Source organism: Python bivittatus, unplaced genomic scaffold (assembly GCF_059951505.1).
Source record: "Python bivittatus isolate LINGU-HERP-01145 unplaced genomic scaffold, Pbiv_v1 ctg000200_np1212, whole genome shotgun sequence".
NCBI lineage: Eukaryota > Metazoa > Chordata > Lepidosauria > Squamata > Pythonidae > Python > Python bivittatus.
Genome location: NW_028277040.1, coordinates 18,937,966 through 18,957,810, shown reverse-complemented (window position 1 = coordinate 18,957,810; position 19,845 = coordinate 18,937,966). Strand labels below are relative to the sequence as shown.

General features: G+C 39.1%; 1 protein-coding gene across 9 annotated transcripts in view; it reads right to left on the bottom strand.

Annotated features, from left to right (window-relative positions):
* Positions 1 to 19,845, bottom strand: part of TTN (titin) — a 299,036-nt gene that overhangs the window by 8,939 nt on the left and 270,252 nt on the right. For all 9 annotated transcript variants that reach the window (XM_088135751.1, XM_088135752.1, XM_088135753.1 and 6 more), the window contains 31 exons: positions 19,361 to 19,657; positions 18,663 to 19,250; positions 18,274 to 18,576; positions 17,852 to 18,148; positions 17,292 to 17,579; positions 16,893 to 17,192; positions 16,488 to 16,790; positions 16,028 to 16,333; positions 14,166 to 15,932; positions 13,777 to 14,073; positions 13,191 to 13,478; positions 12,772 to 13,071; positions 10,617 to 12,683; positions 10,217 to 10,519; positions 9,828 to 10,133; positions 9,439 to 9,729; positions 9,041 to 9,340; positions 8,641 to 8,946; positions 7,421 to 7,726; positions 7,021 to 7,302; positions 6,172 to 6,765; positions 5,789 to 6,076; positions 5,362 to 5,661; positions 4,831 to 5,133; positions 4,403 to 4,705; positions 3,715 to 4,299; positions 2,900 to 3,205; positions 2,500 to 2,799; positions 1,552 to 2,127; positions 1,155 to 1,460; positions 474 to 1,067 (listed from right to left, as the gene is read on the bottom strand). In XM_088135751.1, coding sequence (XP_087991877.1) covers positions 474 to 1,067; positions 1,155 to 1,460; positions 1,552 to 2,127; positions 2,500 to 2,799; positions 2,900 to 3,205; positions 3,715 to 4,299; positions 4,403 to 4,705; positions 4,831 to 5,133; positions 5,362 to 5,661; positions 5,789 to 6,076; positions 6,172 to 6,765; positions 7,021 to 7,302; positions 7,421 to 7,726; positions 8,641 to 8,946; positions 9,041 to 9,340; positions 9,439 to 9,729; positions 9,828 to 10,133; positions 10,217 to 10,519; positions 10,617 to 12,683; positions 12,772 to 13,071; positions 13,191 to 13,478; positions 13,777 to 14,073; positions 14,166 to 15,932; positions 16,028 to 16,333; positions 16,488 to 16,790; positions 16,893 to 17,192; positions 17,292 to 17,579; positions 17,852 to 18,148; positions 18,274 to 18,576; positions 18,663 to 19,250; positions 19,361 to 19,657 — 13,950 coding nt within the window. The remainder of the gene's footprint in view (positions 1 to 473; positions 1,068 to 1,154; positions 1,461 to 1,551; positions 2,128 to 2,499; positions 2,800 to 2,899; positions 3,206 to 3,714; positions 4,300 to 4,402; positions 4,706 to 4,830; positions 5,134 to 5,361; positions 5,662 to 5,788; positions 6,077 to 6,171; positions 6,766 to 7,020; positions 7,303 to 7,420; positions 7,727 to 8,640; positions 8,947 to 9,040; positions 9,341 to 9,438; positions 9,730 to 9,827; positions 10,134 to 10,216; positions 10,520 to 10,616; positions 12,684 to 12,771; positions 13,072 to 13,190; positions 13,479 to 13,776; positions 14,074 to 14,165; positions 15,933 to 16,027; positions 16,334 to 16,487; positions 16,791 to 16,892; positions 17,193 to 17,291; positions 17,580 to 17,851; positions 18,149 to 18,273; positions 18,577 to 18,662; positions 19,251 to 19,360; positions 19,658 to 19,845) is intronic.

Sequence of the window (19,845 nt, the reverse complement as noted above, 5' to 3'; positions counted from 1 at the left end):
CTAGGTAAATACATCAAAGAGATTTATCTAATAGCATGATAAAATGTTCAACAACATCTTTCACAAAAACCATGCTAAAATTATAAATGCCAAGGCTTTTTTATTTTGGAATAACTGAATTTTTCCATGATAGAAGCTGTTGTGGGATATTTGTTCCCTGAAAAGAATGATACAACATGTATTAATTGTTTTACATTTTGTTCTTAATATATGTTCCATACATTGTTTTTTTTAAATGATGTATTTTCATAAGGTTGCATTTTTCAAAGTACAGAATATTATTCTGTAAGGCCTATTTAGATGAGCCTCCATGCAGTGTATCATGTCTAAAGGCTTGGCACTGAAGATATTAGGCAAAGACCTTAAATATAGGGCATAAATGGAAGTTTGGATTTTTCCCCATTAGCCAATATGCCTACTTTTAAAAATTAAACAAAAATTCATTTTAATTAAAAAAAACCCACATAATTTACCTTCAACATCCAAGGAGGCAGTTCCGGAAACAGATCCTCCCTGGTTGGTTGCTCTCACTTGATACACAGTAGCATCGTCATCTGTTACATTTGTAATCACCAGTTGATGATAGCCTCCCTTAAATTCTTGTATCTTCACCTTTTCACCATCTGGCATAATCTCCTTGCCCTGTCTGAACCATTTTACGACAGGCTTAGGGTGACCAGTGACCTTGCAAACAAATGTGGCATGACCTCTAAATTTCACGTTCAGATTTCTGATCTCTTCTTTGAAATGTGGTGCCTGAATTGGTATATCAGACCTGGGAGTGATTGGTTGTGAAATTTCACTCCATTCACTCTCACCACCTAGATTTACACATTTTACACGGAACTCATATTCCAGGCCTTCAATAAGGCCTGTGACAGAATAGACAGTTTCATGGATTTCTTCTGTTGTTATAGCAATCCATTTGTTCTGCTTCTTTTCCCGCTTCTCAAGGTAGTAACTTCTAATCTTTGAGCCTCCATCGCTTGTAGGTGGCCTCCAAGAGACAACACAGGAATCCTTTGTAACAGCAGATACAGTTGGCTGAGGTGGCTGTCCTGGTTTTTCTGTAAAGGAAGACATTTCCAGGACATGAAGTTGATTTGCTTAGTAGTTGGCTATACATTCCACAATGGAGTATGACATTCACTTACCAAAAGGTGTCTTGATTATAACAACGGAGGAAACCTCTAATGCTTCGCTGATGCCAAATACATTCTGCGCAAAGACCCGGAAATAATATCCTGCATTTTCAGTCAGGTTAACAATTCTACAGGTGGTGCTAGCTATACTTGATGACACCAGTTGCCACTCGGCACCTTCTTTTGTTTCTCTCTTCTCGACAATGTAATTTGTAACTAAGGCACCGCCATCATCTTCAGGTGGCTTCCAGCTGATCACTACAGAGTTCTTCAGCATAGCTTCCACCACAATCGGTCCTACCGGTTTATCTGGCTTATCTACAGAAAAGGAGGCAGTGCATGAAGTTGTACTTGAAAAACATGGTTGATTATATCACTTCAGGGGAAAAAAGGGAAAGGTAACACTTACCTTGTATTTCCACATTGAGTACAGTGTCAACACTTCCAAAAATGTTACTGAGTTGTACTTTGTACTTTCCAGCGTGTGTCTTGTGTTGTACATTTTTAATGACAAGGTGGGTGTAATGCTCTGTGTTCTCAATTGTAATAGTTTCGGTATTCTTTAATAGTTTCTTCTCATGGAACCAAGTAATAGCAGGCACTGGACGACCAATGTATAAAACGTGGAGGCGGAGAGTGGAACCCACACCTGCACGATACTTCTCTTTCAAGGGGAAGCCAGGGTGGAATTGTGGAGGAGCATGCAGTAAGAGCTTGCCACTCGTTTCAATTTCTCCAACATCATTGATAGCCTTACAGGTATAAAGTCCTTCATCTTCCTGCTCTTCTGTCAGCACAGTCAGCGTATGGGTGCGCCCATCTGACGACATCTTGTATTTTCGGCTCTGTACTAGTTCTTTGCCAAAACGATACCATTTAATATCAGGAAGAGGTCTCCCAATAATCTGGCATGATAACTGACCTGGCTCCCCTAGGTTTGTAGTGACATCTTTTATTTCTTGTCTTATTCCTGGTGCTTCTCCAGCTGCATTTATAAAAGAGGAAAGAAAAAAAGAAAATCCTGAATGTTCCCTATTTTTTTTACAACTTTTATTTCAGTGTGTCCCATCTTTCCAACTAAAATATTGTAGAATTAAATATAATTTTTATTCTTCCAAATATTAAAGTCATATTTAGTTCATTAGCACTGTATGTGAAGAATTTATTTATCATATTGTGATCCATTCAGCAGAATAAATATATTAAATTTCCCAATCTTTATCTTAACTGTCAAGTTGCTTCTAAACCATATAATCAAATCAACCAACAGTATGGATCCATAGCATCCTCCTCTTTACTTTAGGATCCTATAATACCTTTGTTAATTATGGCATAAAGCATAATGAATAAGTCATACATGTCAGTTTTGTCTTCACAGTCATTGCTGTTCTACGTGGCCTGCTGATTCCGGTTTCATTTTCTGCAAAAACTCTGAATTCGTATTCAGTAGCTTCCAGCAAGCCTCCCACTGTAAACTGTCTGTCTTTGATGCGTTCTTTATTGCACTTTTTCCATGCAGTCTCTCCATATTGGCGATATTCAACCCAGTATCCAATGATGTCTTTACCACCATCACATTCAGGGCGCTCCCATTCTAAAGTAATGCTATCCTTAAATATAGACAGGATCTCAATTTCTCCAGGCTGGCTTGGTTTATCTGTAAAATGAAAAAAAAAAAAATTCATAAGAAATGAAGATTTGTCTCCTCCCAAATTTTTACCCTAATGCCCTCTGATATTGACATTATATTTACATACCAAATGGATCTTTGCATATAACTGGTTCAGAAACAGGGCTTGGTTCACCTTCACCAATATCATTTTGAGCAATAATACGGAACTGATATTCAGCATCTGGAATCAGTCCTGTGACTGTATACATTGTAGTTGTGATGTGGGTCTTGTTGTGCCTGACCCATTTCTCAGTAGATGTTTCTCTACGTTCAATATAGTAGCCAGTGACACGAGAGCCACCATCATCTCTAGGTCTGGACCAAGATAAGCTAACAGAACTTTTTGTGACATCAAGTATTTCTGGTGGATAACTTGGAGGTTCTGGAGGATCTGTTAAGAAGAACGTAACTGTTACTATAGATCATTCTTCAGGAAAACTGAGTTTAAATCTCTATTCAGTTGTGATACAGGGAGTGCCCAGGTTAAAAATGCCTGGTTTAAGGATGACCCATAGTTAAGAACGGAGCCTACTGTAGCAAAATTTGAGTTAAGTACACAATGATTCGAGTTAAATACACAATGGTTCGAGTTCATTACACAATACTCCTTATACAGTATTACACAATAATACTATTCTGGCTTACATACAAATTTGACTTAAGGACAGATCTTGGGAACAGAACTTGTTCTTAACCTGGAGACTATCTGTATTTAATAAATGACCGTAGGCCAGTCATTTTCTCACATCCTTACTATCTCACGAATTTCTTTTGAGGGTATACCAAAAGACATACTTAGTTTCTGGAAAGAAGGACAAGGAATATAGAGTTTTTTTTTCCTGTAATGACACAACAACAACAACAACCACCACCACCACCAGAATTGAAATGTGTACTTACTCAAAGGTGTCTTTGGCACAACTGGCTGTTCAGATTTCAGGGATCTGCTCACACCAAAGTGGTTTTCAGCATAAACACGGAAGTGATATTCCACATTTTCTTTGAGTCCTTTCACCACTAATGATGTACCTTTTACTCTGGAATCAACTGTGTACCAGGCGGTCTTTGGTACTTCACGCCTTTCAACAATATATCCCAATATATCAGCACCACCATCATCAGTTGGAGGCTTCCAGCTGACTCTAACGGAGCGTCCTTGTATGTCGTCATATTCAAGTGGTCCTTCTGGTGGATTTGGAATGCCAATTACTCTGACTTTGATGTAGACTGCCTTCTTGCCACATTTATTTTCAAGTGTCAGATCATAAGTACCAGAATCTTCTCTTTCTGCATCTTTTATCACCAATTCAGTATCTGTTTCAGAAGTGGCAATCATGGCTCTCTTGAGGACATCATGTCCTTCCTTAGTCCATTTGCAAATTGGAATAGGTTTACCTTTAATTGGCACTGTGAGCTTAATTACTCCACCTTGCCTTACAAATATACCTTCCAGGTATTTTTCATCAAGTATATAATCAGGATATTCTGGGAGAAGGAAAAATATCTCATGTTAGGTACAAAAAGGGGAAATAGGATTGTTATTTTTTAAAGATTGGGTTTCATTAAGAAAAAAGCTGAATTTTCTTACCAAGCATTTCTGTTACTTTGGCTGTTCCCGGCACCTCAGCAGGCTCCCCAGGACCTCCAGCATTACAGGCTATAACACGGAATCTATACTCCGCGCCTTGTGGAAGATGTGTTAGAGTGTATTCACGAATTTTGGTGGGTGTGGTATTGCATTTAGTCCATTCAAACTGGTCAACCTTTTGCATTTCAATTAAATAGCCAGTGACTTTAGATCCACCTTCATCTTCAGGTGGACTCCAAGCTAGGGAAATCGACGTTCTTGTAGTATCTGTAACTCTTGGATTCTGAGGTTTGCCTGGAGGAGCTGGAATATAGAAGGAGAACAGACTCAGCTATATTCAAGAGAACTTGCTTTTTTAAAAGGCAGTCCAACATATTGGTATCTACTGTTTCTTAAATATCTCCTAGTAAATATAGTAAACTATTTACCAATTGGATCCATAGCAATTGCAGGCTTTGATGCTCGGCTTGGTTTGCCGGTGCCCCTAGCATTGATAGCTGTGATGCGGTGTTCATACTCTAGGCCTTCAATTAACCCTGTAGATCGATAGCGTGTCATAGTCACTGCAATTTTGTTTACACGGACCCATCTGTCTGATCTAACTTCCTTGCGTTCCACAATATAACCAGTGATCTGTGAACCACCATCCTCTTCTGGTGGATACCAAGTAAGTGTCATTCCATCACGGCAGATATCAAATACTTCTGGAGTACCAGGAGGACCTGGAATGCCTAAATGAATAAAGTAGGAAAAAATTAGAAGGTGATTCCATTTACAATCATATTATGTTCCCTCTAATTGTTCTGTACATTTTTTACCAAATACTCTGTGACTAGTTCAGAATGACTACTTATTTAAACAAAAGAAGAATAGAATGTATGTAATGTTGGGTCTAAAAATATTTCTTTATATGTCTTTTTATTTTTTACTGCAGAGGGATAAGCAAAATATTAACTTACTGATTCTGCTCTTGCATTCTATAATCTCAGATTGCAAGTATGATCCAATTCCAAAGCGGTTCGTAGCAGCCACACGGAATACATATTCAGCACCCTCAGTAAGTTTAGAAAATTTAAATATTGTCCGAGTTACAGATTCAGATACCGGTAACCATCCTGGACGGTGAGCATCACGTTGCTCTACCACGTATCCACTCAATGCTGCACCACCATCCATCTCAGGTGGTTCCCAGGAAATAGTTACAAAAGTTGAATCAATGTCAACTACTTTAATAGGTCCAGTAGGTGGTCCAGGTTTATCTGTGAAAAAGAAAAATCAAGCATAAAGAATTCCTAAAATAAAGAAATAGTGTGGTTCACCAAGGGGGAAAATGATCAAAACAAAATAAAAGACCAGTATGTATTTAAGACAAACCAAAAATCTTACCAAGAATAACAACTTTGATTGTATCAAGAGTAGTTCCACTTGTATTCTTCAGTTCAAGTGTATATGCCCCACTATCATGTATTGTTGTTTCACGTATAGTTAATTTAGTTAGTTTAGCAACTGTTTCAACCTTGACACGTTCTGATTCTTTTAGTTTGGAGCCAGCAAAGAACCAAGAAACAGCTGGAGGTGGTCGTCCAGAAATTGGAATTGCTAATTCTACAGGTCTTCCAGCTGGTACATGAATGGTCTTTTGAGGAATTCCAGCAAGATCAATGGTGGGTAGAACTAAAAAACAGAGTTTTAAAAATTGGTATGGTTAATCAAGTTGTACTACGTATCATTGCTATGAACAATGTTTCACTTTTCACCATGGGTCTTACCTTTTTGATCTTGCACTGTCACTGCTGTAACTATTTCTCTTGGTTCTGAGACACCTTTCTGATTTTGTGCTCTGACTCTAAACAAGTACTGTTCTCCTTCATTTAATGAAATGATTGTATGCTCAAAGACTGTAGGTTTCAGGGTTACGACTTTCATCCACCTTTCTGTTCCAACTTTACTGGCCTCAATTACATAGCCAGTTAATCTGCTGCCACCATCATGCTGTGGTTTTTCCCATGCAAGCGATACAGTAGTTTTAGTAATGTCAACCACCTCCAGTTTCTGTGGCACACTCGGGACTTCAGATATAAGCACCGTATCAGCTGTCTCACAAGGTTCACCGATTCCGTAGATATTTTCTGGCAGAACTCGGAAATAGTAGAGAGCGCCTTCCATAAGTCCAGAAATTCTATAAATGGTTTTGTTGCACTTAGTAGTTACTGTTTTGTAAGCTCTCATGGCAGCCTCACGTTTCTCAATTATATAGTTGTTGACTGGTGCTCCACCATCAATGACAGGAACATCCCAAGTAAGAGTTACAGATTCTTTTGTGACTTCTTTTACTCTCACAGCTCCTGGAGGGCCAGGAGTATCTATGGGGGAGTGAAAGAAAATAAATGTTTTTATTTATTTACTTATTGCATTGTTTTGTGCAAAACATTTTTTTTTCTTATCAACCAAACGATATTCATAGACTACCACTGGCGTAATATTGCTTATAACTTTTTCTTTTTTCTGCCATTTGCCTGGTTCCCTGTTACTTGAATGTTGTACACTTTCAAATGTGTTTTAATTTGTAATGAAATAAACCAAGTGACTATAAAAAGAAATAAAAGATTTCAACTTACCATAGACTTTTACAAGAACTGTTGCTGATTTCTTTCCTGACTGATTTTCAGCCTCAATGACATATTTTCCAGCATCATACCGGTTAACTTTATCCACGACCAATAGCGTGTAGCTGTCCGTGGTGTCAATGATACCCCGGTTTGCTAGGTCAACACCTGCTTTACTCCACATAATTCTTGGCGCTGGTCTGCCAGACACTGAGACCATTAGACGTAAAGAGCCACCAGCTCTGACAGTAACAGTCTTCTTTAGGTCATCAGCAAGCTCAAGATCAGGTATTTCTATGATCAGGCATCAAAGGGAGGAGAAACAAAAGATGAGCTTGTGTTTGAATATTTCTAAACAATTGTGCAAACAGAAATCTATGAATGCTTTATAAATGTGGAATCTTGAAGTTACCTATCCTTTCCACAGGTTCTATTTCGGCTGGCGACTCGCTGTATTCACTCATGCCATTTATGTTGGTGGCAGCCACTCTAAAGCGGTATTTCTGGCTTGTTCTAAGACCAGTCACAGTGAATTCAGGATTCCTGATGGTGGCTGTGGTATGGACCCTGAACCATTGTTCAGTGCCTTCTTCTTTCATTTCAAGAATGTAGCCCAAAATATCCACTCCACCATCATACATGGGCTTTGTCCAAGCTAAGCTTATGCTGGTCTTAGTAGTATCTACAACTCTTGGAGGTGAAGGAGGTGCAGGAGTGTCTTTGAAAAAGAACAAATTATTATTATTATTATTATTATTATTATTATTATTATTATTATTATTATTATTTTCTCTTGAAGGCTTTCATTCTTTGGGCAAGGTGTAAGTTTAATTTTGATTGCAAAAAGCCTGATAGCAACATACATTGTCAGTCTCTTTCTATTTCTGAACAAGGACTCCACAAATGGACACCTCAACTGGAAAACTATTTAGAAATTCAGCCTGCTTATATTACTCCATATGACTATTCCTTTTTATTCTATCTTTAAAGGTAAATCAACTTAAATGTAAACAAACTAATTCTACTGCATGATAACAACCTATCTGTAAGACTCTATGAGCGGCTATTATACATGGGAAATTCTTTTGTCTTTTGCAAATAATTAGATAAATGAAAAAAGTATTTCCAGCCCAGAAATGTCTCAATTGTACTGAACCAGCAGTAGTTGTGAGCTTTGATCTTTTGGTTTTAAATTTTAAAACAATACTGTTTTCTGATCTAAATGGAGCACTAGAATAAAAAAGTAAATTACTCTTTCACAAATATATGGATCTATATTTCTGACAGAACACTGAACATTTTTAGTTATTTCACTCTGATCAATCTGGGTGCCCATCTGTATCAAATAAAAGGGAACTGATTTTGTAAGATTTCACTGAATTAGATGCAAAAGCGTAAGTGGCCTTGAGAACTTGGCCACAAGATATCATATAAATCCCTAAAATAAATAAATACGTTCACATTCATCTGGGATTCCAAATGATTTAAAAAAAGCAAAAACAAAACCCTATTGACCCTTTTTCATAACCATGACCAAAACCCTATTGACCCTTTTTCATAACCATGACCAAGAAATCATTCGTACCACTTGATCTGGAATTAAATATAGAGACATTAGTTGTGGGAACTTACATGAAGGTTCTTTGCACAAAATATATTGAGAAGCTTCACTAGGCTCACTGTTACCAGCAGCATTTACTGCGGTAACACGGAACTGATATTCACAGCCTTCCATGAGACCAGTGACTTTCAACCTGGTGTCGTAAATGGTGTAGTCTCTGTTTACTCGTGTCCAGCGTAGACTTCTCTTTTCTCTTTTGTCTACAAGATAGGTGCTTATTTCATTACCCCCATCAGATTCTGGTTTCAGCCATTGAATAATGATGTGCTCTTTGCCAGCACCCACTGATTCAGGCATCCCGGGAGGTGATGGAATAGCTGAAATGATTTTAAAAAGAGAAGAAGAAAAATCAGGCATCTCTTACACATCTATCCCAAAGGAAAAATTGAACAGAACTAAGGAGGCACTTACTAAATGAATTTCTAGCAATTATAGTTTCTGATTCAAGTGGAACTCCAGGTCCGTACTTATTGACAGCTCTTACACGGAATATGTATTCATTATTTTTGATAAGTCTTATTGCTACGCATGAGAGTGTTGGACATTCTGCATCAACAATAACCCAGTTCAGCCTACTGGTCTCACGTCTCTCCACAATGTAGTGGGTAATCTCTGCTCCTCCATCTTCTTGAGGAAGATTCCAGGCCAAGGTGCACTTCTCTTCTGTCACTCTACTAATAGTGATTTTGCCAGCACATGGACCAGGAGAATCTGTAGACAAGAAAAAAAGAATAATCGGGGCAATGATAGAACATTGGCTTGAAAAGAAAGAGGCTGCTCTCAGAAATTATGGATCGGGAAATACTTACCAAGTACTTTGACAAAAACAGCAACTTGTTTTGTTCCACTAGCATTTTTAACAGTCAGTGTGTATTTTCCAGTATCGCTTCTGTCACAGAACTTGATGATTGCAACAGCATGCTTGCTGGTATATTGCAAAGAGATCTTTTCACATAAATCCAACTCTTTGTCACCCTTAGACCAAAACACTTTTGGTTCTGGTTTTCCACCAATCGATGCCTCAAGAACAAGATCAGATCCAGCCCTAACAGTTACAACATCTACTTGTAATTTGGCATCCAGTTCAGCTTTAGGTGGTGCTATGAAAAAATAAGATAAATAAACTCACAGCATTAATTTCTGTTAAAACTAACATGTTAAAATTAATAATTTAAAAACTTTAAAGAAAATCTCTTACAATATTCATCTTTACAGGTGACAGGACCTGTTGTTTCAGAACCTTTGCTAATCACCCCAGCACTGTTCTTTGCTAATATGCGGAATTCATATTCTTCTCCTTCACTTAGGGCTGTTACGGTAAAGAAGTTTTCTGAAACAATGGTGTAATTGCATTTCAACCAGCGTCCATCTCCAGCCACATTGTAGGGCTTGCGTTCTATAATATAGCCCACAATTTTGCTTCCACCATCATAGAGTGGAGAAGTCCAGCTTAATGAAACTGAAGACCGTGTGACGTCTGTCACTTCTGGTCTACCTGGTGGATCTGAAAAAGAACATTATAATTGAAATATAGTTTGTTTTTTTTAAATAACAACAGGAAACATACTTTTTCTGTGTTATACTTACCAACTGGGTTTTGGGCCACTAATGGCCTAGAAGCTTCACTGGCTTTGCTTACTCCAGCAGCGTTTAATGCATATGTTCTGAATTGATACTCCAGACCTTCTACAAGCCCAGTAATTTTGTAGTCACACTCAAAACATGGACTTTTGTTTTCCTTTACCCAAAGGATTGTGTTGCGTTCTTTCTTTTCAATCCAGTATCCCACAACTTTGCTGCCACCATCATGATATGGTTCCTCCCATCGAATAGACATGGCATTGGCCGAAACAAAATAGACCTCAGGTCTTGTGGGGGGACTTGGTGGGACTAATTAAAAAAAGAGAGAAATGTGAAATGTTTTAATTCTTTTTCAAGCCAAATTGGAACAAGCTTATGCACATTTGTTACAGTAACAATTCCTTACCGAATGGATGCTCAGCCACAACTGGAACTGATTCAACAGGCTTGCTGACCCCAAATCTGTTTTCCGAACTGACACGGAAGGTATATTCCATATATTTAGTGAGATGAGTTACTTTGATCTGTGTACGCTTGACGCTGGAATTTACTAGTTGCCATGCTGTTGTACCAGATTCACGTTTTTCAACAATGTAGTTAGTAATATCAGAACCACCATCATCTTCAGGTTCCTTCCAAGACAATACACAGGATTCTGCTGTCACTGATGATATTTCTATGGGGTGCATAACTGGACCTGGCCTTCCAATAACTGTAACTGTGACAGTGAATGTCTTCACACCAGCTGTGTTCTCAAGAGTCAAATAGTATTTGCCAGAGTCACCTCTCATGCTGTCCTTAACAGTCAGTGTAGTTCTATCTTTTGTTGTCTTGATAGTTACTCTATCAGTTTCCTTAAGTCTCATTTCCTCAAGTTTCCAGATTACTTTTGGAATAGGACGTCCACTAATAGGTATATCAATAGTAAAGGCGCTTCCAGCTTTGCAAGTTATAAGCTGTTTAGTTATTCCACTAAGATCTGCAGTTGGTTCAATCTGTGGCTCTTTAATAATGACAGAACAGAAAGCTTCTCTTGGCTGACTGTAGCCAGCATCGTTCTTTGCTCTGACCCTAAATTCATATTCATTATTCTCAGTAAGACCTTCTACTGTAAAAGTAAGCTGCTTTGTTTGACCTGCTTCACGCCAAACTTCAGTTCCTTTCTGTTTCATCTCTAGGAGATATCCAGTGATACGGCTGCCACCGTCATGATCAGGTTTAAGCCAAGCAAGTACCACAGATGACCTAGTGGTATCAACAATATCTAATCTCTTAGGTGGAGCAGGTTCTTCAGTGGCCACCACCGGCTCTGTTAATTCACATGGTTCACCTAATCCATATTCATTTTCTGCTGAGACACGGTAAAAATAGGGTACACCTTCTGCAAGATCAGTCACTTTAGCTATTTGGCGGGTACATTTTTCATAAACAGTTTGCCAGCTACGGCGGCTTGCTTCTCGCTTCTCCACAACATAATGATGGATACGTGCGCCTCCATCCAAAATGGGAGCATCCCACATTAAAGTGATAGAGCCTTTAGTCACATCCTTAAATGTAATAGGGCCTGGTGGTCCAGGAGTGTCTAGCACTTTCACTGTGAAAGCAATAGATTTGCTGCCACTGTTGTTTTCTACAGTAAACACATATTTTCCAGCATCCGTTCTGTTGCAGTTCTCTACAGTTAATGTACTGAATGAGTCTGTTGTGTGAATGTTAGCACGCAAGTTGAGATCAGAATCTGTTTTGGACCACGTAGCAATAGGAACAGGTCTGCCCTTGAAGGCAATAAAGAGACGAATATTTGCACCTGCTCGGACAATGTGAGTCTGCTTGAAGCTAGCATCAATATCAAGTTCAGGGGAAGAGAGCCTATCTACTGTTTGCACTGAAGCAGCAACTTCACAGCTTTCTCCTCTGCCTGCAGTATTTACAGCACTGACTCGGAATTTATAATGCTCATTTGGTTCTAAGTCGGTCACAGTATACTTGGTAGCGATTAAAGTCTCAGCATTGACTTTATGCCAATCTCCCAAATCAGCTTTGCACATTTCAATGATGTAGCCAATGATTTCCAAGCCACCATCAAAGACTGGTGTGGTCCATTCTAAGCTGACACTTGTCTTTGATGTATCGGTCACTTTGACCACAGTAGGAGGACCTGGTGGATGAACTGGGTCTCGGCATTTAATCAGCCTTGACACACCACTTGGTGGCCCCACACCTGCCTTGTTTTCTGCCATAACCTGGAATTCATATTCATTGCCCTCAGTTAGGCCTGTGACTCTGAATCTTGTCTCAGAAATGGGTCTCTTGCTGGATACTTTGACCCAGAGAATGCTCTTCTTTTCTCTTCTCTCCAAGATATACTGATCAATGTCACTTCCACCGTCTGATTTTGGCCTTGTCCAAGTGAGAGTGATGCTGTTCCCTGTTACATTGCTAGGTTCTGGAGTACCAGGTGCATCAGGAACAGCTGTAGGATGAGAATAGCAGGTTAGGGGGCACTTTGGATAAGGCTAACAAGTACACAAACTGGATTTTTCTATTGAAAATGAACTTACTGTAATGTGCTTGTGCTACAAAAGGGTCAGATTCCAGAGGCCTGCCGACCCCAAACTTGTTAGCTGCAGAGATTCGGAACTGATATTCATTGCCTTTGATTAACCTAAGTGCTGTGTAACTGCAGGCTTCGCAGTGATCTTCAATTAGTGCCCAGGCTATTCTGCTGGTTTCACGCTTTTCAATGACATAATGAGTAATGGCTGCACAGCCATCGTTAGCTGGAGGCTCCCACCAGAGTGTTGCCTTCTCTTCAGTAATATTGGTGAAGCGTATCGGCCCCCCTACTTTCCCTGGAGTATCTGTAAAGTAAAAATATAATTGTTTAAGTTGTGCTGCACTTAATGGAGAACGAAGATAATGCTAAATAAAGCTTACTCAGTTTCAGGCAAATAAGTTTAGTAAAACAATGCCAAATTACCTTGGACTCTTATGGTTATGTCTGCTCGTTTGGTGCCTGATGAATTCTTGGCTTCCACCCTATATACTCCACGATGGTCCCGAGAAGCATCTCTAACAAATATGGTACTAGAACCAATAGCATCGGTTATTTCAATGTTCAATCGCTTGTCAATCTCTTCTCCATCTTTAATCCATGTCACCTGAGGAACTGGCCGGCCTGTGATAAGGGCTTTAAGTCTTATGCTTTCACCGGCTTTGACGGTAAGACCCTCAAAATGCTCAGCACCAAATTCAATATTCGGTGCAACTAGAAAGGAAAAAGAAATAAAATAATTTTTACTTAATAGTCACCGATATATCTTCCCCAGAATAAGAGTACTTTTAATTGCATTAATCAATTCCTCTTTATGAACTTGCCACATGTTAATAAGAATGCCCAGCACGGGACAACCATTTTGCAGACACAGAGCTCGACCCAAACATTTTATACTGATTCATTCTGACCCTGAAAATCTAACACGCTCTCAAACTTTAAAAAAGATTGGAATTCCATATAGTAGAATAAGTATAACTACTTGTGGCAACTACTACTAAGTAAAACTTACCAGCCTCATCTCTGGTCATGATATAGCCTGAAGACTGAGAAGGAGGGCTGATAGTCCCAACAGCATTTCTTGCAAGGATTCGGAATTCATATCGGTCCCCAGGGCTAAGTCCTGTAACTGTATATTGGCATTCACTGACATCAATAAAATTGCACCTGACCCAACGATCTTCAGCCCCTTGCCGTTTCTCAACACTATAACCCACAATCTTGCTGCCTCCATCACGTAGTGGTGCAGTCCACTTCAGAGTAATTGTTTCTCTTGTCACATCAATATAATCAGGGGTGCCAGGTGGATCTGAAAGAAAATAAAATGCACACACAGTAATCAGCATCAGTTCTGACAGGCTGTCAACATAGGCATTTTACGCTGAACGCTCAGTCACTTACCAACTGGAGAAACAGCCAGAGTGAATTTGCTTGGATCGCCAGCAGGGCTTAATCCAGCAGAGTTTTCTGCAAATACACGGAACTGATAGTCCAAGCCTTCCATTAATCCAGTAATTCTGTATTCTCTATTAGATATGGATGAAACATTTACTCTCTGCCACAGGATGCTATTTCTTTCTTTCTTTTCCACGTGGTACCCAGTAATTTCTGCACCTCCATCATAAAGCGGAGCATCCCAAGATATGGTCATCCCATCAGCTGTTACGTTGTAAACAATGGGTTTCCCTGGTGAACCTGGTGGCTTAAACTGGTGTTTAGCTATGACCTCTACAGAGTTAAGTGGTGGACTTACTCCATACCTATTTTCTGCACGAATTCTGAATTGATATTCTGTATCTTTAATGAGGTTTGGAACTTTGAATGTTGTCCTTGCCACGCTAGAGCAGACCATTTTCCAATTGGTTTGTGAAGTTTCTCGCTTCTCAACACTGTAGCCTGTAATTTCTCCACCTCCGTCATCTTCAGGAGCACCCCATGAAAGAACCATGCTGTCTGCTTTGATTTCCTCTAGTTTTATGGGTCCTTTTGGCTTAGATGGTGGGCCAAGTGTTATAATTGTAAATGGGAATGTCTTTCTGTGGACGCCATTATCAAGAATTAAGGTGTATTTGCCACCATTTTCTTTCTTCACATTCTTAATGCTTAATGTTATTTTGTTTTCTGTTTTCTTGAAGCGAACCAGTTCACTCTCTTTAAGAGGCATGTTGTCTTTCAGCCAACTCATAGTGGGTATTGGCTTTCCTTTATATGGCAATTCAAGGTGTACATTATAACCTATTCTCACTGTTACCTGTCCTCCAGGTATATCAGAAAGATCTGCTTCAGGTGTTATTACATAATCTTTCACTGTAATTGGCCCAACTGTAACACCGTCACTTCTTCCTTTTTCATTCTTGGCTGACACTCTGAATTCCATGACAGAAAGCTCCTTAAGTTTTTCAACTTCAAATTCACATGCCTTACTCATGCCTGCATATGACCATTCCGTTTCATCCTTTAATCTCTTTTCAATGATATAATCTGATATGATACTACCACCATCAAACTCAGGTTTGGTCCACTGTAGGGTGACAGAGGTCTTGGTCGAATCTTTCATGGCCAAATCCCTCACAGGTCCAGGAACTTCTGCAGCTTTCACTGGTTCTGAAGTTTCACATGGTTCACCTAATCCATTTTCATTTTCTGCAAGGACACGGAAGAAGTATGGAACCTTCTCTGATAAGTCAGTTATCTTAAAGGATGTATTAGAGCACTTTGCTGTTACAGTAGACCAAGCTCTTTTTGTAGCGTCTCTTTTTTCAATGACGTAATTTGTTACTTCAGAACCGCCGTTTATGAGTGGTGGTTCCCATACCAAAGTCACAGTTCCACGAGAAACATTTTTTAGGTGCAGCCTCTGGCATGCAGATGGAGTGTCAAGCACTTTGACATTCACAAAGGAGGTTTTGGCTCTTCCAACTCCGTTTTCAATTGTAAGGACGTATTTCCCTGTATCATTGCGAGTGACTTGAGGAATACTAAGAAGTGTAGATGAATCTGTGTTCTGGATGGTGTATCTTTCATCAACACTAAGATTTTTGTCACCCTTTCTCCATGTGACAGTTGGAGGAGGTCTTCCCTTGAATGGGATCATTATTTGCACATCTTGACCTGCTTTAGCTACAATTGAGGTTTTGAGAGCCACATCCAGATCAATTTCTGGCTCCTCTGCAAAAAACAACAACATTGAATTGTTAACACTGAGGAAAAGCCAAAAATACAAAAAATGAAAAGAATAAAGGAAAAAGATTAAAATTCCATACCAAGAATGTCTTTAGCTTGTACAGGTTCTGTCATTTCAATAGGTTCACCTTGTCCAGCACAATTTATAGCAGCTACACGGAAGTAGTAATTGAGTCCTGGCTGAAGCTGAGAAACAACGTATTCTGTGGTTCTCACTTCTCCTCTGGCACTCACTACAGACCATTCTTCTTCATCACCTTCTCTCTTTTCTATAGCATAGCTGGTAATTGCACTTCCTCCATCATAAGCTGGTTTAGTCCAGCCAAGTGTGATAGATGTCTTTGTAGTATCCACAACCTTTAACTTAACAGGTGGCCCAGGCTTTTCTATAAAACACATAAAATATAATATGAGACTTCAAAACATTAGTCATTCATCAGGTGGAACACAAAACATGTCCTTATTTTCTATCATGCAATTTCAAGAATCTTTATTATCAGTTCTTTAAATTTTCTGCCATTCACATGCCTAGGTTCTTACCAATAGGATCTGCAGCCTTGAAAAAGTCAGTTGTGTCAGAGAAGGGACCTTGGCCAGCTGCATTCACAGCAGAGACTCTGAACTGGTATTCGCTGTTTTCTGTTAGTCCTGTCACTTTCTGTCTGGTGTCCCGAATGGTTTCTTTAATTACTCTGAACCAGCCTAGGCTTTTCTTATCGCGCTTTTCAAGATAATATCCACTTATTTCACTACCACCATCCACAATAGGCCTGCTCCAGGTTACAGTCATTGACTGTTTTGTTATCATGGTGACCTCTGGCATACCAGGTTGTCCAGGGGTAACTGTATTTTTATTGAGAGAAAAATCATATCAGACCAATATAATCAACTGGCAAATATATTCTTAAAGATGTTCCAGAATATGTTTATTAACATCTATCTTACCAAATGCATTTTTAGCTACAACGCTATCAGATTCCAGTGGATCGCCAACACCAAATTTGTTTACCGCTCGTATACGGAATACATATTCGTTTCCTTTTATGACTTTGGTGGTAGTGACGTTGCAGTCTTCTTGTTTTTCTGAAACCATAGACCATACCACACGGCTTGTTTCTCGTTTTTCAACAACGTAATGTGTCACTCTGGCACCTCCATCATCAGCTGGTGGTTGCCACATAAGAGAAATCTTTTCAGCAGTGACTGTTTTAAACTGAACAGGCCCACATGGAGGTCCTGGCTTATCTGTTGATGGAGAGGAAATGATATCTATTAATATACAAGAATAACTGTTGCTAGAGGAATTTAAAAGAAGAATGAAGTGCAATATTTTTCAAAGCATACCAAGTATTTGTACTTTAATGGAAGCAGACGCTGAACCCATGGCATTCTTTAATTTCAGTTCATAGCTTCCACTATTAAGACGAGTTGCATCTTTGATCAGTACAGAGGCGAATTCGGTGGTGTTTTCAATAGATATTTGGGCACTTGTCTGTATTTCTTTGCCATTTCTAAACCACTCTATTGATGGTATGGGTTTTCCTGAAATCCCAAGTTTGAGCTTAACGGCAGTGCCAGCTTTGTATTTTACTACTTCTGTATATTCTGGTGGTACATCTATTTCAGGTGCACCTTAATGAAAAATAAATGAAATAAAGACGATATTAAGACACTTTAAAAGTTAAAAGACTCACAAAAGAGCATTTAAGTAAGAGCATTTAAGCATTTACCATTGACTAAAATTCTGTACCATCTGATCTCCAAAAGAAAATCAAATATAAATCTGCATGGCATTGTCACATTAAGAACTCTTGAATTCAGCTACACATTTCTACCAATGGTGATAAGACAAACCCCATAAATAAAACCAAGAAATAATTTTGTTGGTTTACTACATTTCTTACCATATGTGTCCACACAGGTGATAGGTCCTAAAACATCTGATGGATTACTAACTGAACCTGCTGCATTCTTAGCAAAGACACGGAATTCATATTGAGAGCTCTGAGTCAATCCTGATACAGTAAACTGGGTCTCTATGACGTTGGTAAAGCTGGCCTTTGCCCATCTTCCATTTGGAAAATCGCGTTTCTCCACGATGTATCCAGTGATTTTGCTACCACCATCAAAAGCTGGTTGTGTCCAAGACAGGCTGACAAATGTCTTGGAAATATCTGTGACACGAACCTTTCTTGGTGGCTCTGCAATGTGGAAAACAATTGCATTTGTAATTAACACTTGCATAAGTATCCGATACTAACTGACCAAGGACGTTTTGCACTACATTCAAAATTAGAAATGTGACGTGGTATTACTGAGTACATACCGCATGCATCAATTGCAAGAACTGCATCAGATGGATGACTTGGTTTTCCAATGCCTGCTGCATTTTCAGCATAAACTCTGAATTCATAAATTAGTCCAGCAGTAATGTTAGAGGTCTTGAAGTGAGTTGTGCGTATAATCATTTTATTCACTTTCTTCCATAAAATACTGTTTCTGTCCTTCATTTCCAGATGGTAACCAATGATTGCACTGCCTCCATTAGAAACAGGTTCATGCCATCCAACAGTGATGTTTTCTTGAGTTACATTAGTGATCCATGGTGTTGAAGGTGGCCCAGGTGTAGCTAAAGAAATATTACAGGCAAGTTAGCAAAGTATATGCCTATGTCTGAAAAATTCAGAAAACCAGAACAAAAATGGAGATACTTACTATAAGGCAGTTTTATAATTACACATGCTGAATCAAGATGGTCACTAATGCCAAAGCGATTTTCTGCTTTGATACGGAACTGATACTCTTCGCCAGTGGTTAACTTCATGACTTTAATAGTATTTCTAGCAACTGTTGCAGACACTTCAGACCACACAGCTGTGCTTGTTTCTCTTTTTAGCACAATGTAGTTTGTGACTTGGCTTCCACCATCATAATGTGGGGGCTCCCAGTTCAGGGTGACTCCTTCTTCAGTGATGTCACTAACCACCACAGGACCAACTGGGGGACCTGGTCTATCCAGGACAACAATTTTAATGAAGGATTTTGTTGTTCCGCTGGAGTTTGCAGCCGTGATGTCATATCTGCCAGCGTCAGCAGCCACACTTTCCTTAAGGTTAACAATTACACTCTCTGCAGTGGTTTCTGTATTAAACCTCATGGTTGGCTTGAGAGGAATGCCATCTCTGGACAAAGTTACCTTTGGCAAGGGTTTTCCTGAAATTGGAATCTCAACCTTTAGATTTGAACCAGCTCTCACATAAACGGTATGATTTGGGAAACCTTTCATATTCACTTCAGGAGATTCTGGAAAATTTCAGAATAGGTTAAATATAGGTTAAAAACATTGAAGATGCATATCGATTCCATTTTCAGTTAAATTCAGACAAGTTTATTCTTGATAATGGAACACATACCCATTTGTTCTTTAACTGTGACAGCAAGAAGAAGCTCTCTAGGGTCACTCAGGCCAGCTTCGTTTTCTGCAAATACTCTGAAGAAATAATCCATGTTCTCCTTGAGACCTTGGACAACATGATGGGTTGTCTTGACTACAGCACATTTGACCCACTTTTGCTGCCCTTTCTCTAGGGCTTCAACAAGGTAGCCTATAATTCTGCTTCCACCATCGTGCTCGGGTTTTAGCCATACAAGGGATACACTGTCCTTAGTCATGCTCGATACTCCCAGTTTTTCTGGTGGGCTTGGTTTTTCTAAGAATAAGAAGATACATTGAGAACAAAAACATGCTTGATGCATCCTTAGTACTTGTAACGTACTCTGCAAATAAATATTTTGTATGGAAAAGATCTATATTTGGCTTGCTTGCATATATCAGAATTCTAATTATTAAGCAATTCCTTAAGGCAAACACCTTTCATTGCTACTTTGCATTAATTTA